Genomic DNA, 17,384 nt, shown 5'->3' on the forward strand with positions numbered 1-17,384 from the left:
AATCTTCTGGGTTCTTCCTGGCGGCCCAGAGACAGGATTATGGGTTCAGTGGATAATTGGTCTTATCTAACATGATTCTTATGTTCTTAAGGCACCAAGAATTAGGTAGACTACAATGTAGTAAGATGATGTGCAAATGAAGTAGGTGGGCAGCAGGTGGCAGCAAAAGACCTGCAAGCACATTGCCTGGAAGCCTAGACTTGAAATGTTTTCAGTACACATAAGTACAACATTGCATGCACTCCCTTTTCCTCTTTACCTAGAAAATATATGCCAGAAATCCAAAATTAGTATTTAATATCTGATGCAAGAGATAATGCTAACCAGAATAGAATAGTACTTTGCCAGTTATAGAAATAGAGGAAAATAAAGACAGATAAACCTCGTATGGCCTATTTAGTCTGCCTAACCATGCCACCTACTATCCCCTCCTATCCCTTAGTTATACATCGTACTTGTCCCAAACTTTCTTGAATTCAGATTTTTTTTTTTTTTCTCCACCACTTCAACCGGGAGGCCATTCCAAGCATTCATAACCCTTTCTGTGAAAAAGTATTTTTTGAGGTTACTTTTGAATCTATCTCCTTTCACCTTGATCCTATGCCCCCTCATTCCAGAGTTTCCTTTCAATCGAAAGTTGCCTCATGCGCATTTATGCCATGTAGGTATTTAAATGTCTCTATCATATCTCCCCTCTCCTGCCTTTCCTACAAACTATACATATTGAGTTCTTTAAGTCTGTTCCCATACGCCTTATCATGAAGAGACCACTGATCATTTTAGTGGACTTCCTCTGTGCCAACTCCATCCTGTTTATTTCGTTTTGAATGTGTAGTCTCCAGAATTGTATACAATATTCTAATGAGGTCTCATCAAAGTCTTATATGGGCATCAGTATCTCCTTTTTCCTACAGGTCATTCCTCTCTCTGTGCCCAAAGTTTTAAAAAGTATTTTAAGAAAAGTAGATGGGGGTGATCCTAATAGTTCCCAAGGAGCTTTACAACTGTTTTAGATAGATTATATTTCTATTCACACATTGAGATGCACAAGACTAAGTGAATTTGGAAAAATGAATTTTTTGAAATGAATGAAATGAAATGAAAGTATTTATATATCTGTACGGAGTTTTGGGGTTTTTTTTTTTTCAAACCAGTGATGATACAGGTGGCTTAGGGTACTTGTGTAGTCCCGACTGCCTGTGTATGAGATTTGTTTTTCTCCGTTTTTGTATTTATTTTTTGTGTCCATGATCTTTTTGATGTGGTATGAATGAAGCCCTTCTACTGAATTGATTATACAATACGTTTAAGATTTATTCTTTTTGTAGAATTAGAGTTACCAGATTTTAGGCCTGTAAAATCCTGAGACATAGCTCTGCCCCCCCCCCTCCCCCCCCCCCCCGGCCTGCCCTGTTCCGCCCAAGTCACGCCGCATTCCGCCCCAGCCCTTCTCCATGATCCTCTTCTCATTGAGCTCGGAGCCGCGTTTGGAGGGCCTCTGAGCATGCACAGGTGTCCTCCCAACACGGACCCGAGCTCGAAGCTTTTCAAAACCCGGACAAAGTGCCAGGTTTTGAAAAGTCGTCCGGATGCTGGACAGTCCTCTAAAAAGAGGACAAGTCCGGTTAAATTCAGATATCTGGTAACCCTAGATAGAACACCTTTCTGAATGGAATAGTCTAAGCCACACAAGCATTGGAACCCCCTCACTCCTGGGTGTTAACCTTCCCTCCTTCCACCTATGCCACCTACACAGCATAGCTGGTGTGACAGATAGCTCACTCTTCTCCATCTCAAATGTGCACCTAAACATCTTCCAGTACCTGGTTATAGGAGAAATACCTTCTGGCCAGTCCTGATTTTGAATTTATATCTAAAAAAAATTTGGCTCCTAAATGTGATGTTGTATAATATGAAGGAGGGTGAACACATGAGCAGAGTGGGAGCAGGCAAATTATAGAATGCTATGTATGCGCGCTTTTTATTAATCGAGGCATGAACACTATGACAGGTGTTAAGTGATTGCACCTAAAATCCAGCCAGACTTGATAAACCCCCATTAGCGCTGTGAGGGGTGTGGGGAGGTCAACCCCCCCCCACATACACTACATTTACACTTCGCGCTCCCATTGAAGAGGGGTGTGGAGGGGGGGAAACCCCTCCACTACACTGAAATCTCCCGAACAGCGAAAATGGAAAAGAAAACAGTTTTCAGTGACCCCCCAACAGGAGCGTGAGGACTTATAAATGTAGTGGGGGTTCCCCCCACACCCCCCTCACAGCGCTAACGGAAAGGCTTAAAAGCAGCTGATGCGGCAGCGTGTGTATGTCCTGCACACAAATGTCGCCGCGGGATTATCGGCACGCCAAAGTCCGGCATGCTTTTGACAGTGTACTGTGTATTATGAGACATTTTTCATCTGATCATACATGCTTTAAGTATTACAATTTCTCTTGGACACCTGGTACAGTAAATTGTAGATCAGAGGATGCAGTATTGGCAAGCATTGTTCTCTTTTGTGAGCTATGATTGGTTGTAATCTCATATCTGATCAGTAATACAGTTTTTTCCTTCCACAGAAATGTATAGCACTGAGCAGGCATTTGTGGCAGACCTGAAGAAGATGTGGTTTGGCCTGTACTCGAGATCCAAGAATGAGCAGGACTCCAGCGGCTTCGAGCATGTTTTTGTGGGTGAGCAGTGGTTTAGTGCAGTGAACATTTACAGAAGAGCACTTAAGTTGGCTTATGGTAGCTCTAGTGCATCACCTGTCCCAAATCTATTCCTCACCCATTGCTGTAGTTCTGCTTTTTATCGCCATTGTATTTATGGATTTGAATGTCCCAATTTCCCTAAAAGAGATTAACAAAAAAGAAAAACAATATTCAAAAATGCATGCATTCTCTGCAGAAGCCATGCGGCTAATCCACATATCACACACTTTAGGCTTGATTCTGGAAACGGTGCCTGCAAAACAGGTGCTCACCACGTGTTAATCACCGATAGGGACTGTGTCCAGAATTGCGTCTATTTTTTGTACAGACGCTTTAAATGTAGGCCAGCGTTTTACAGGCCTACATTTAAGGCATCTGACTTGCGCCTAAGGAAACACCTAGACTTGCCAACAGACGCCTAAATCCACTTCTGGCATAAGCCACACTTACACTGGCCTTAGGCATCCAAAGGCATGCCTAGACACCTCCATACGCTCGCAAACGCTTACATTATAGGCGTTGTTCGCCGCATCAATTTTTTAAAAAATACATGGTCAACATGCATGGTCAATTAGACGGCGGTAGGACGCCTACCATCGGGACGCCGTTTTGAGAATCAGGCCCTTTGCATTTTAGTGAGTGTGTCCTGCCCTAACTTATCATACTGCTACACTAAGTGTATGCTGTTGCACTTACAAGGATTTCTCCCTCCCTCCCCAGATCCCCAATATGTATATAAAAATGTCCTTTTGCCAAGTAATCATATTTATGGTATCCAGGTACACATAGCCCCCGACCCATATCTATGGTAACTACCGTAGATGCAGTCCTCCCCCTTTTTATCCCTTATACTGAGGAGGGACACAGAGCCCTTCCAATATCCATAGCAACCAATTGTCCAGAGCTTTTCCCTCTGTATCCGTGGTAACCAGGTGTGTGTTTTCCTTGTAGGGGAGGTGAAGAATGGGAAGGTGTCTGGGTTTCACAGCTGGATCCGCTTTTACTTTCTGGAACAGCAAGGGCTTATCGACTATTACAGTCACAACTATGATGGGCCGGTAAGTCCTTTCCTGGCACTGGAGTGGAGCAGAGCAGGTAGGGCTCTGTGTGTGTGCAGAAGCAGCATATCACAGATGATTCCGGAGCTCAGGGTCCCTGACTCGATCCATACAGCCTCACTTAGAAAACTTCTTTCATACAGACTCACATAGAAAGCAATGCAGGGTAATTTGCAACTCAATATTCATTTAGCAAAAGGTTTATATGTTTAGCAATAGCTACTAAATATATAAAAACCCCTATCCATTAATTGGCACTGGCAGAGAGCAGTGGCGCAGTAAGAGGGGGGCGGCGGTACACCCTGGGCGCCATGGTGGTGGGGGGCGCCAGCACCCCTCCTCATCTCCGCCCCTTCCCACTCCTCCCCTCACCACGTGCGTGCCCCCTCTCCTTTCCCCCGTACCTCCAGCTGTTGACCACCACGAGCAACAACTTTAATGTGCTCCTCGCGACTGCGTCGTCTTTCCCGCTAACGTCACTTCCAGGTGCCACGCATAGGAAGTTATGTCAGCAGGAGAGATGACGGGGTCGCGAGGAGCACATTGATGTTCTTGTTGCTCGCGGTGGTGAACAACTAGAGGTACGGGGGAAGGGAAGGGGGTGCACGTATGGCAGGGGGGATTGGGGAAGGAAGGAGCGGGAGGGGTCGGAGACGAGGGAGGGGGAGGGATGCCACTTCCCCGGGTGCCTCTCACCCTCGCTAAGCCACTTCTAGAGAGTGCTGCCAACATTTTTATAGAAATTCCATATAGTGCTTGAGCAGAGTGAAAGCATTCTACCTTGCTCTACGGTTCAGATAGCCAGAGATATTCATCCGCTATCCATACAACTATGCAGTTTAATTTAGGGTAGCAAGACAGAGCTGTTCTAAATTAAACTGCAGAGCTGTATGGATAGCAACCGAATGTCACTACTATTGTTATAGCTAGTGCCAGTCAGTGGACTGTCTGTCTATTTAGCACCATCACATTATGTGCCTGGTATAACAGCCTTACGGAGGATCCTTACGGAAGAGCTTGTCTGAGTCAGGGCTGCTCTAGTTGCCTGCATCTCTCTTCTCATCGCCATTCTGGTCCCAGTGTCTCTTCTCTTCTCTTCTCTTTCCTTCCCTACCCCACCCCACCCCCCGGTTCCAACATCTCTCCCACCCCATGGCCCCTCACACTTTTTTCCCCATCACTGCCGGTAGTGGCATTGCTTCGATTAAATCAGTCTTCCTCGTGACTTCAGGCCTTCCCTAATGATGTGTCTCACCCTCTCTGATGGAAGGCTGATTTAATTGAAACAGTACCGCTACTAGTGGCAATGGGGAAAAGAGTGAGAGGGGCCGTGAGGAGGGAGGGAAAGAGAAAAATGCTGGAACTGGAAGAGGATGGAGGCAGAAAGGATAGGGACACTAGAACTGGGATGGGGGCGGAAAGGAGGAGGAAAGAGGACAGATGCTGGATCTTTTCCAAGACATCCAGGAAGGAACTTAGATGTCTAGAGTTAGAGCTGTTTTTGAAGCATCTGAGTGGCACAAAGGTACCCAAACTGACCAGATGACCACTGGAAGGATTAAGTAATGACCTCCCATACTCTCTCAGTGGTTACTGACCCCCCTCTTACCCCACAAAAATCTGAATGAAACAGTGTATAAATGTCTCTATGGGAAACATCCAAAGTCAGATTTGGACGCACTTGAAAATGGCCCTCTAAGCCAGCAATTTCCAAATTTTTTTCTATAGTAGTTTTCAAGACCTCCACAATAAATATGCACAAGATCAATTTGCATTCAGACCTCTCTTGTGAATCTCCTAAAAATTTGATTGGCTAGGCATCCTCTAGAAAAGCCAGCCATCCTCTAGAAAAGCTTTGCGATAAAGGTGTGCTGCCCAAAAATTTTTCAATCTGTTTAATTTTTTCTGTGTCATTTACAGAAATTTTCTTTTTGTTTCAGTTTTTCTTTTGGTTTTATCTTGTATTTTTTTTCATTTGAGGGCAATATTGAAAAACATTATGTACTCTTCCCCAAGAGTCTGCACTCTTTTCTGAGGGTGCACATTATTTCCAACACAGTTGATAAAACTGGCATTTCTGGGGTTTTCCAGTCATTTCAGGTCATAAATGGCATGATACAATATGGGAAATATAGTTGACATTTCCCATTTCGTTTCAAAGGAGCACCACTAGTTTGGGAAGTTCTGTTTTACAATAGAGATGATGGGAGAATTTGAGCAGAAACAATGTTTTATTTACTTGTATTTAATTAAATGAAAGAGGGTGACAGGGAGACAAAAAAGTATAAGATTTAAAGGAAACATCCATCCTACAGAAGGAAGGTGAAAAGTGCATGAACTCATGCTGATTTTGGAGAAATTTACAGCTCCTAGACTATAAGACTGAACAGCGTAAAGCCAGGAGTGGCTCACCCTGTCCTTTTGAGTAGCAGCCCCTTGTTGACTTCATTCTAAAAGCGGAGCATGAGAGAGGCTGATGACGGTGGTCAAAATGAAATGTAATTTCATTTCTTCAATGCTGAAGACTTTGGTCACAGATGAAGCAAAAGAATGTAAATCAGGGCTCGCTTTCTGGTATATTTGGGCTCAGGAAACAGCTGCAACTGCTGATGTGACCCCAGGCCAGTGCCAGACAACGCTGCTTTCCATTTCAATGGGCCCCAGAAATGTAATGTGATTTGGTCCTACCAAATCAGAAAAGTCAATAGTTTGGGAATTGGGTTCCCGTTTCCAGCTGCATAGCTCCAGAAAGGAATTGTCAGAAGAAGTTTATCACCTGCCCCACCTCCTCCTCTTGTCAGCCCCAGAGAGTTGCTGTGGATAGAAATTGATGTGCATCCGAGTGCTGGATTCACAAATTAGGTAGACTGGTTCTAAGGTTGCCAGCTCACCCCAGATTGACTGAGCAGGCTATTTCTCTTTTGCACACATAAGAACATACTTGGTCTGACCCTTACTGGGCAGGCCTAGATTTTTCATTTATATCCTCGTATACTCTAGGAAAGGGGTACTCAAATCCAGTCCTTGAGGTCCATAACTCAGCCTGGTTTTCAGGATTTTCACAAGCATTTCTGAGATCTATGTGTATTCCCTGCTTCAACTGAAAATAAATCTCATACATATTCTCTGTGGAAATTCTGCAAATGAGGCTAGGTTGTGGACCTCGAGGACTAGATTTGAGGACCCCTGCTCTAGGATGTGTGTATTCCCGTTTCTTCCATTTTATATCAACATTACCATTCCCAGAATCCATCAGGAGGTAGGAAAGGGGGGATGTTACAAGAAAATCCAGAACTGGATCACTTGGCAGCGCAGTGAGGTCACAGTCAGTAGCATTTGTGAACAACAGTGATTCTTTGGTCCCCTCTCCTTTTTTTCCATTTCTACCCCATCCCTAATCTGTTGACCTCTCTGTTGTCTAAACATTTGTCTCTCTCTTGCTGCAGTGGCTCACCTACCCTGATGTACTGGGGAAGCAGTTCCACTGGGATGGTTATTTTAAGGAAGTTGGCTCCGCATTCATTGGCTCCAGCCCAGAGTTTGATTTTGCCATATACTCTTTGTGCTTTATTGTGCGTCCCAACAAACTGTAAGTACCCACAATTCATCTGTGCCAAAGGTTACCCATAAGGCTCAAAAGAAAGAAGAATGGATTGAGACATCCCAGTTTTACTTCCACTGAAAGCACTGAAAGTTAAACTCAGAAGTCTAAATCCGTCCTCCTTTTTTCTGGAGCCATTTGATAACCCTATCTGTGCCACCTACTTGAAGTGACAAGGGCTGAGCCAGTCTCGGTTTAGAACTAGAAGGCCATAAAATCAGGACAACATGTCTTAGAATTTCAGTGATTCCCAACCCTGTCCTGGAGGACCAGCAGCCAGTCAGGTTTTCAGGATAGCCCTAATGAATATGCATGGAGCAGATTTGCATGCCTGTCACATCCAATTTATGCAAATCTCTCTCATGCATATTCATTAGGGCTATCCTGAAAACCCAACTGGCTGGTGGTCTTCCAGGACAGGGTTGGGAACCACTATCTTAGACAACATGGCCCATTTACTAACCCTACCACTGTAGTGCTGGCTCAGTGGTTGAAACATGGATGTCTTTCTTCTAACAGAAAGAAAGCACTGTGGCAGCTCATGAAAAATAAAATAAATGAATAGATAACCAACAGCACAGCTAGTCTGAGATTCACCTTTATAAGGCTAATGAAGGTTTTAAAATGCCTCAGACTCTTTGGAACTACAATGTTCCCTTTTTAAGGCATCTGAAGGCACGTTTTAGCCCAGTGGTCTCAAACTCAAGCCCTTTGCAGGGCCACATTTTGGATTTGTAGGAACTTGGAAGGCCACAGAAAAAGTAGTTCTCTTATTAAAGAAATGATAATTTAACATGAGGTAAAATTCTTTATAGTTTATAAATCTTCCCCCCCCCCCCACCTCCAGCTTCCTCCCTGGCCTCCCGGTCTTAGTTTCAGCTAACTACCACAGCCTGCAGAGAGGATCGCCGGTGCTGTAGCGTTTCTTGCAGGCAGCACGTTCCCTCTGCCGTGGTCCTGCCTCTTCTGACATCAGGGACAGTATTGCGGCAGAGGGAATGTGCTGATGAGGACGACGGAAGCCTGCAAGGATTGCTACAGCACCGGCAATCCTCTCTGCAGGCAGCAGTAATTATCTGAAGGTAAGAGTGGGAGGCCAGGGGGGAAGCCGGAGGACACTGCAAAGAGCAGGCAGCACTAGTACAGACAGCACTAGTACAGACCATGGGCCGCATAATAGTACCTGGTGGGCCGCAGGTGGAGGCCACTATTTTGCAGTAAATTTCTGAAGGGCTCATTGTTAGAATGATGCGCTTGGGGTTCAAGTGTACAGTATCTCTGCTCTTGCTAGCTCCCAATGCATCATTTTGGCTTGGATGCATTTTATTTTGGATAGCGGTGGAATGACTCAGAATGCGCTCTTGTGATGTTGAGTAGCTGCCTTCCCCTCGGCAAGTTGTCATCATAGAGTGAAAGAGTAATAAGGTGATTTTTACCAGAATAATGAACAGGAATGATTTAGGAATCAGAGAAGAGGAACACAAACAAATTTCTTGATTTCACAAAAAATTATCTTTTTTTGCATTACAAACATTGTAGGACCAATACTCACAGCCTCTTTTACAAAGCCTCACTAGCGGCTGCGCTGCGCTACTGGCCCCGAAGCCCATAGAGATTTAAAGGGCTTTGGGGCTGTTGCTACGTGGCTTTGTAAAAGAGGCCGTCAGTGATGACTTATATGGGTAAATTAGTGTAGTTGAATATCCTGAATAAAGATGACCAGATGATTTCTTTACCCAGCCCACTTTACTTGTTCTTTAATCAGAAAACATGAAACATTGGCATTATCTGGTGATATGTTAACCAGGCCTCTAGCATGCCTCCGATCCCTCCTCTTTTTAACCAGTTAAATTTTGACCAAATATTGAATTGTCCAGACAAAGTCTGTGGTCCCAGATCATAAGAAATGATGATTTTGTCCATTAGCTCCACAATTAACTGGATAAATCACTTGGATATTGGCTAATTTATTGTTATTTTTTTATATGTAGGGTACCCTTAGTAAAGTCAGTAAACACACTTTTAATCAATTAAGTCTGCCATGCGTGTTGATTACATGAAAAAACAAAACTGGACAAAGAAAGAAAAAGATCACACCCTCTGTCTTTTGCTGGAATTCAAAGCCAGAAGGTTCTAGTGCAGGGGTGTCAAATGTCGGCCCTCGAGTTGGGTTGCATGAGATCTATTTGCATGCACTGCTTTCATTGTATACTAATAGATCTCAAGCTTATTCATTGGGGAAATCCTGAAACCCCGACTAGATTGCGGCCCTCGAGGACTGGCATTTGACACCCCTATTCTAGTGCATTCCAGTATGGCAATAGGAAGTCAACCTACATTTTAAGAAAGGTATGAGCTGCAGTAAATTGGACAAGCGGAGTTCAAGTAGCCACAGGGATCCAGGAGCAGGGTTACCATATGGCTCCAGAAAAAGGAGGGTGGATTGGGACATCCGGGTTTTACTTCCATTGCTTTCAATAGAAGTAAAACCCTGATGTCTTAATCCATCCTCCTTTTCCAGGAGCCATATGGTAACCCTATAGGTCTGTAATATCTTTTGCTGAAACAATATGATAAGTATCCAAAGAGGAGGATGATGCACATGGGTCATTCTCTTCTTCAGATGTGGCTGGGGAAGGAGCCTCTGTCTATTGTCCCCCAGAATTCTTTTGACTGAGATAATAGAAAAATCCAGTGACATGAATTGATTCCACTTATTTTTGTTTTCTTGAACCCTTGCAGGTGCAGAATTAGTCTGGGAGGCCACCCTTTAAGTATCCAAACCTACATCTGGACCAAGACCACCTATGATAATGGAAAGAATTATATTGCCACAGCTTATCCTACATTTTAAGCAAGCCACAAACTCTTGTCTCACACAGTGCATTATTATTTTAACTACACAATGAGATTCTACTTAATGTTAGCTTCTGGCGATGAATGGAAATATTTCACTAGAAAAATTAGAGCTTTCAGTGTTTAGGAAAAAATTGTGAAAAATATCTACCTCCACTGTTTTTGCTTTTGCCATAGAATTTAAATGGGCGAAACACTTTGAGGAAGTGGGCCAAAGGTGGCAAACTGGGCTCCTTAGCCTTGTCTTAACAGAACAGAGAGGCTTATGAAATGGTAAAATGTTTATGGGGTAATTCAGTAAAGGAAACCCAGTAAAGCACCACAACATTAGTCCCAAAAATTATTGCACCAAGCTGTATTCTATAAGAGCACTCACACGGATAAGTACAGTTATAGAAATGCAGGAATAAGGCACCACTTCTCATTGACAAGTAGCCTCAATCACTTGGCAAAAGTGTTCGTGGCTACGTGACACACCTTGACACATAACTTATAGTATTCTATAAGTTATGTGCATTTCTGGTAGAGAGGCCCTTGCCTTCCCATACTATGCCCACGACTGCCCCCTTTCACATATGCACTAAAGAACATACATGCATATTTTATAGAATCACAGCTAGCACATAAGTGGATAAATGACAGTTAGTGGTACATATTAGGGTTACCAGATGTCCAGGAAAACCCGGACATGTCCTCTTTTTGGAGGACTGTCTAGGTGCCTGGAGGGATTTCCAAAACGTGGCAGTTTGTCTGGGTTTTGGAAGGTCCCAATCTTGAGGCCACATCTGGAGGGCCTCTGCGCGTGTGTAGTTGTCAACATGATGATGACACGTGCATGCATGTAATGTCATCACGACTTCCACGCTTGGGCAGAGGCCCTCCAGATGTGGTCCCAAGCTCAGGGAAAGAGACACAAGGTTTGCGTGGGAGCAGGGCTGGGGGCAGAACAGGGCATGGCCAGGTGTCCTCTTTTTTTAAAGAGGAAATCTGGTAACCCTACCTCTTACCCGCATACGTGCTAGTATTGTATAGTATATGTGTGTATTTGGTGCCTACTCATAGGCGTGATTTATGGAACTGTCTTTTTGTGCGTTGCAATTTGTGATTTATATACTATATGTGTCTTCCTCCTTTATAACTTTGCAATGGCTAGATCTAGCTGTATCAAAATTTGTACTGCGACAAATCCCCTTGAGAGACCTCTGACTTTTCTAGTTCACAGGATCACAGGAAGTGTGTGTGTGTGGGGGGGGGGGGGGGGGAGAGAGTAATGTGATTGATACAATTTGAAAAGAAATGCTTTGTGGGTAAATTTAATGCCAACTTATCTGGGACCATTTCTGATTCATCAGATAAGTTTGCACTAAAATTGCATTGTGGCTTTAATAAGTTTTTGTTTTAAGAACATAAGAATTGCCCTACTAGGACAGACTGGAGGTCCATCATGCCCAGTATCCTGTGTCCAACAGTGGCCAACCCAGGTCCCCAGCACCTAACTAGATTCCAAGTAGCAAAACAGATTCTATGCTGCTTATCCTAGGAATAAGCAGTGGATTTCCCCAAACCATTTCAACAATGGCTTATGAAGTTCTCTTTTAGGAAATTAGCCAAACCTTTGTTTAATCCTTCTTTGCATTCTCCAGCAACAAATTCCAGAGTTTTAAAAGCTTTATTGTATGGAAGTTTTTTCAACCTATGAAGTCATTATCCTCCTTAAGTCATAGTTCGGAAAAAAATCTTGGCATTTTCTTTGGCAAGATGGCTTGGGCAAATAGCTTGAGGCAAATAGCATGGGTTCCTTTCTGACATTTTGACACATTTCATTTGTAGGAATTTAGCTTTGGTAGTAATGCTATTTTTGCTTCCACGTGTCTTATATTTTTTCAGTTGAATTGGGTTTGATTCCCACTGTGACTCCTTGTGATTCTGGGCAAGTCATTTAACCCTCCATTGCCCCACGTACAAAACTTAGGTTGCGAACCCACTAGGAGCAGAGAAGGTTTTCAGCAAGTGCCGCAAATTAATAAAGATCTTGTTGCAGATATCCAAAAGCTGGAGAAGAAAGGAGGGATGCTGTTGCTGGGTGATTTCAACCTGCCAGATGCAGATTGGAAAGCTCCGTCTGTGGCATCGGAAAGAAGTAGAGATAGTAGATGCCCTTCAAGGGGCAAACATATGGACTTTAGTAAAATGGAGAAGTATCTGAAGAAAGAGGTAATAGGATGGAGGACATAAGGGAAATATAAAAACAGTGGTCTAAGCTGAAAAGGAGCAATAAAAATGGTTACCCACCTTTATGGGAGGAAAACAAAAACAAGAGAAAAAGGAAACTGATATGGTTTTCCAAACTAGTGCTGAAGAAAATAAAGGCCAAAGAGTTGGTGTTCACAAAATATAAAAATACTCAAGATGATGAAAATGAAAAAAGCCATGAGAGATACACCTGGCAACAACGCAGGCAGAAGAGCAAAGGGCTAGAAATATAAAAAAAGGAGACAAAATTTTTTCAGATATATTAGTGAAAGAAGATGAAAAATGGAATTACAAGACTGAAAGAAGCTATGAACCACTATGTGGAGAGTGATGAGGAAAAAACAAATACAGTACAGTCAAACCTCGGTTTGCGAGTAACATGGTTTGCGAGTGTTTTGCAAGACAAGCAAAACATTCCAGCAAATTTTGACTTGCAAACCGAGCGTTGTCTCGATACACGAGCGCGATCCTACCTGGATACTTGGACGTCTTGGAGAATACTGAGCATACCCATGCAGTCTCAAGCCTGGAAAGCCCTCTTCTGACGCTACTTCCTATTTCCGACAAAGCGGGACGCCTTAGAGGAGAGAAATTGTAGCAGGCAGATGGCCACCGGAGAAGGAAAGATGTTAAAAAGATACCCAAAGGGAAAACTAAAAGTTTGTGCCATTGACGCGAAGAGCAAAAAGTGCCGACGAGGCCAGTCAGGGAGAGAAGAACTTGTGTACGAAGCAGCAAAGAGATGCAGCAAAGAGAGCTCTCGCGAGCGCGTCATGTCCACGAACCTTTGGCTGGGAATGGGAACGGAAGGAAAGCTGCGGGATTGTCGGTGGGCAGCCTCAGCAGGTACCACTGGGCGTGAGTACTGTATGACCGAATGAATTTGTCATGGGTCACATCCCAGGTAGCGAAAACCTCCCACCCTGACCCGACCCCAAAGTTGGCGGCTGCAGTAAAATCTGTTTGGGAGAGAAGGATGAAAGCTAATGTAGTCGCATAACCAGTCACAGCCTCTATGCACATTTTACACACACAACTTCTCCCTCATACTAGCCAGTTTTGGGGATGTGGAACGAATCATCTAAGTTTCCATTACTTCCTGTGGGGAAACTTGCTTTGATATACGAGCACGTTGGATTATGAGCATGCTTCTAGAACGAATTATGCTCACAAACCAAGGTACCACTGTACTTCTGTTCTATGTTCAAGGAAGAAAATCCTGGAGAAGTTTCAAGTTTATTTAAAATTTGTTTAATTGCCCTATCATATATTCAGGGCAATGTACAATTGGTAGGCAAAATTACACATGAACATGGAGTGGATACCACACTGTTCACAGAAGAAAGTGTTTATGAACAACTTCAAAAATTGAAGGAGGACAGAGCCATGGGACCAAACAGGATCCAGAGAGGTTCTGGTGGCTCCACTTAAAGATTTGTTCAAGAAAGCCCTGGAGACAGGAGTGGTTCCGTGGGATTGGAGAAGAGCAGATGTGGTTCCTCTTCACAAAAATAGTCGCAGAGATGAAGTGGGAAACTAGAGGCCTGTATGCCTCACTTCAGTTTTTGGAAAAATAATTGAAGTATTGCTGAAGAAGAGGATAGTGAAATTCCTAGAATCTAATGGGTTACAAGATCCGAGACAACATGGCTTTACTAAAGGTAAATTGTGCCAAACGAATCTGATTGAATTCTTTAACTGGATAACAGAGAATTAGATTGAGGAATATATATAATTTACTTAGATTTCAGCAAAGCTTTTGACATGGTTCCTCATAGGAGGCTCTCTTAAACAAACTTGACCGGCTGAAGTTAGGACCGAAAGTGATGAACTGGATTAGAAACTGGTTGGCGGACAGACGTCAGAGAGTGGTGGTTAATGGAATTTGCTCGGAGGAAGGATAGGTGAGTAGTGGAGTGCCTCAAGGATCGGTGCTGAAGCCGATTCTGTTCAATATATTTGTAAGTGATATTGCCAAAGGATTAGACGGAAAGGTTTGCCTTTTTGTAGATGATAGCAAGATCAGTAACAGAGTGAACACCCCGGAGGGAGTGGAAAACATGAAAAAGGATTTGCAAAAGTTGGAAGAATGGTCTAATGTCTGGCAAAGAAAATTCAATTCAGAGTGATGCATTTGGGGAGTAGAAATGGCTTCTGCAAAGGAAGATCGTGCCTAACAAACTTACTGCACTTCTTTGAGGGGGTAAATAGCCAGATAGACAAAGGGGAACCCCATAGACATTATTTATCTCGACTTCCAAAAGCCCTTTGACAAGGTACCCCATGAGCGGCTACTTAGGAAGCTGTGGAACCACGGGATGGAAGGGGACGTACACAGATGGGTTAAACACTGGTTGGCAGGCAGGAAGTAAAGGGTTGGAGTGAAGGGCCACTACTCGGACTGGAGGAGGGTCACGAGCGGAGTTCCGCAGGGGTCGGTACTCGGACCGCTGCTGTTCAATGTATTTATTAATGACCTAGAAACGGGGACGAAATGTGAAGTTATAAAATTTGCGGATGACACTAAACTCTGTAGCAGGGTTAGAACTGTGGAAGAATGTGAGGACCTACAAAGGGACTTGAACAAACTGGAGGAGTGGGCAAATAAATGGCAGATGAGCTTCAATGTAGGGAAATGCAAGGTCATGCTTATAGGGAAAAAGAACCCAATATTCAGCTACCAAATGGAGGGATTAGCACTAGAGGGAAGTAACCTTGAAAAAGACTTGGGTGTGCTGGTGGACACAACAATGAAGTCAACGGCACAATGCGCAGCATCCTCAAAGAAGGCAAACAGAATGTTGGGTATTATTAAGAAGGGTATTACAACCAGAATGAAGGAAGTCATCATGCCGCTGTATCGCGCGATGGTGCGACCGCATCTGAAGTACTGTGTCCAATATTGGTCGCCATACCTAAAGAAGGACATGGAGATACTTGAGAGGTTTCAGAATGACAAAAGGTATGGAAAACCTTTCATACACTGAGAGGCTAGAAAGGCTGGGGCTCTTCACCCTGGAAAAGCGGAGACTCAGAGGAGACATAATAGAGACTTACAAGATCATGAAGTGCATAGAGAAAGTGGAAAGGGACAGATTCTTCAGCCTATTGGGAACTACAAGAACAAAGAGGCACTCAGAGAAATTGAAAGGGGACAGGTTTAGAACCAATGCTAGGAAAATTTTCTTCACTTAGAGGGTGGTGGACACCTGGAATGTGCTTCCAGAGGCTGTGATAGGACAGAGTACATTAAGGGGATTCAAAGAGGGATTGGACAAGTTCCTGAAGGATACAGGGATCGAGGGATATAGATAAAGGTAGAGATAGGATCATAAAAGGGTATAGTTAGAAGAATAATGGGGATTGAAAGGTTTTAGTCAAAGGATCACTTACAGGTCATGGACCTGATGGGCCGCGGCGGGAGCGGACTGCTGGGCGCGATGGACTCCTGGTCTGACCCAGCGGAGGCAACTTCTTATGTTCTTAAATCCGAGGGAGATCTATGTGCTGGGAGGTGAGAGGCTTATATGCATGGACAGGGAGAGGGACCTTACAGTGATAGTGTATGAGGATTTGAAGGAGACAAAACAGTGTGATAAGGTGGTGGCTGTAGCCAGAAGGATGCTAGGCTGTATAGAGAGAAGCATAACCAGCAGAAGAAAGGAAGTGTTGATGCCCCTGTACAGGTCATTGGGGAGGCCCCACTTGAAGTATTGTGTTCAGTTTTGGAAGCTGTATCTGGCCAAGGATATAAGAAGACTGAAGTGGTCTAGAACAATGTTTCTTAACTTGGTCCTGGAGTCTCATACGAGGAAAGACTGGGCAAGTTGCAGCTCTACTCTCTAGAGGAGCACAGGGAGAGGAGTGACATGATTGAGACATTTAAGTACGTCACAGGTCGTGTCGAGGTGGAAAATGACATATTCTTTCCTAAGAGACCTTCAGTCACAAGGGGGCACCCGCTCAAACTCAGAGGAGGGAGATTTGGTGGTGACACCAGGAAGTATTTCTTTACAGAAAGGGTGGTGGATCACTGGAACAAACTACCGGTGCAGGTGATCAAGGCCACTAGCGTGCTCGACTTTAAGAATAAATGGGACATCCACGTGGGATCTCTACGTGGGTCGAGCAGCACTCTGACTTAATGGGGTGGGACAGTAGAGTGGGCAGACTTGATGGGCTGTAGCCCTTTTCTGCCGTCATCTTTCTATGTTTCTGTTTCTATGTTTCTACCCCCTTGCCAGTCAGGTTTTCAGGATATCCACAATGAATATGCATAAAAGAAATTTGCATATACTGCCTTCATTATGTGCAAATTTCTTTCATGCATATTCATTGTGGATATCATGAAAACCTGACTGGCAAGGGGGTACTCCAGGACCAAGTTGAGAAACACTGGTCTAGAAGAAAGCAATGAGAATGGTAGGGGGTTTGAACCAAAAGAAGTATGAGAAGAGACTAGAAGACCTCAACACATATACTCTGGAGAAGAGGAGAGACAAGGGTGATATGATACAGACATTTAAATAGGATCAAATCTTTTCTAGAAAAGAGAAATTGGTAAAACTAGAGGACATAAATTGAGGCTGAGGGATGGTAGACGTAAGAGTAATGTTAGGAAATTCTTTTTCACGGAGAGGGGGGTGGATGCCTTGAATGCCCTCCTGAGAGAGGTGATGGAGAGGAAAATGATGACGGAATTGAAAAAAGCATGGGATGAACACAGAGGATCTCTAATTAGAATATGAACGGGCAAACTTTCACTATCTGAATCCTGCGAAGGAGATGGTTTGGATAGGCTTGAGTGAGCTTCAATGGCAACTCCAGTAGTTGGAACCTAAGGACAGAACCGGTTGAACTTCTAAGATCTATGGCCCAGAAAGAAACAATCAACCTAAACA

The 17,384-nt window shown here is 43.8% G+C and overlaps 1 protein-coding gene across 1 annotated transcript in view; it reads left to right on the forward strand.

Annotated features, from left to right (window-relative positions):
- The window catches only part of ENDOU (endonuclease, poly(U) specific), a 58,264-nt gene extending 47,375 nt beyond the window's left edge, over nt 1-10,889 (forward strand). Inside the window, exons 8-11 of the mRNA XM_033935379.1 lie at nt 2,581-2,694; nt 3,667-3,773; nt 7,220-7,362; nt 10,117-10,889. Coding sequence (XP_033791270.1) covers nt 2,581-2,694; nt 3,667-3,773; nt 7,220-7,362; nt 10,117-10,228 — 476 coding nt within the window. The 3' untranslated portion in view covers nt 10,229-10,889. The remainder of the gene's footprint in view (nt 1-2,580; nt 2,695-3,666; nt 3,774-7,219; nt 7,363-10,116) is intronic.
- The last annotated feature ends 6,495 nt before the right edge of the window (nt 10,890-17,384 follow it).

The sequence above is a fragment of the Geotrypetes seraphini genome, chromosome 3, assembly GCF_902459505.1.
Source record: "Geotrypetes seraphini chromosome 3, aGeoSer1.1, whole genome shotgun sequence".
NCBI classification, from domain to species: Eukaryota; Metazoa; Chordata; class Amphibia; order Gymnophiona; family Dermophiidae; genus Geotrypetes; species Geotrypetes seraphini.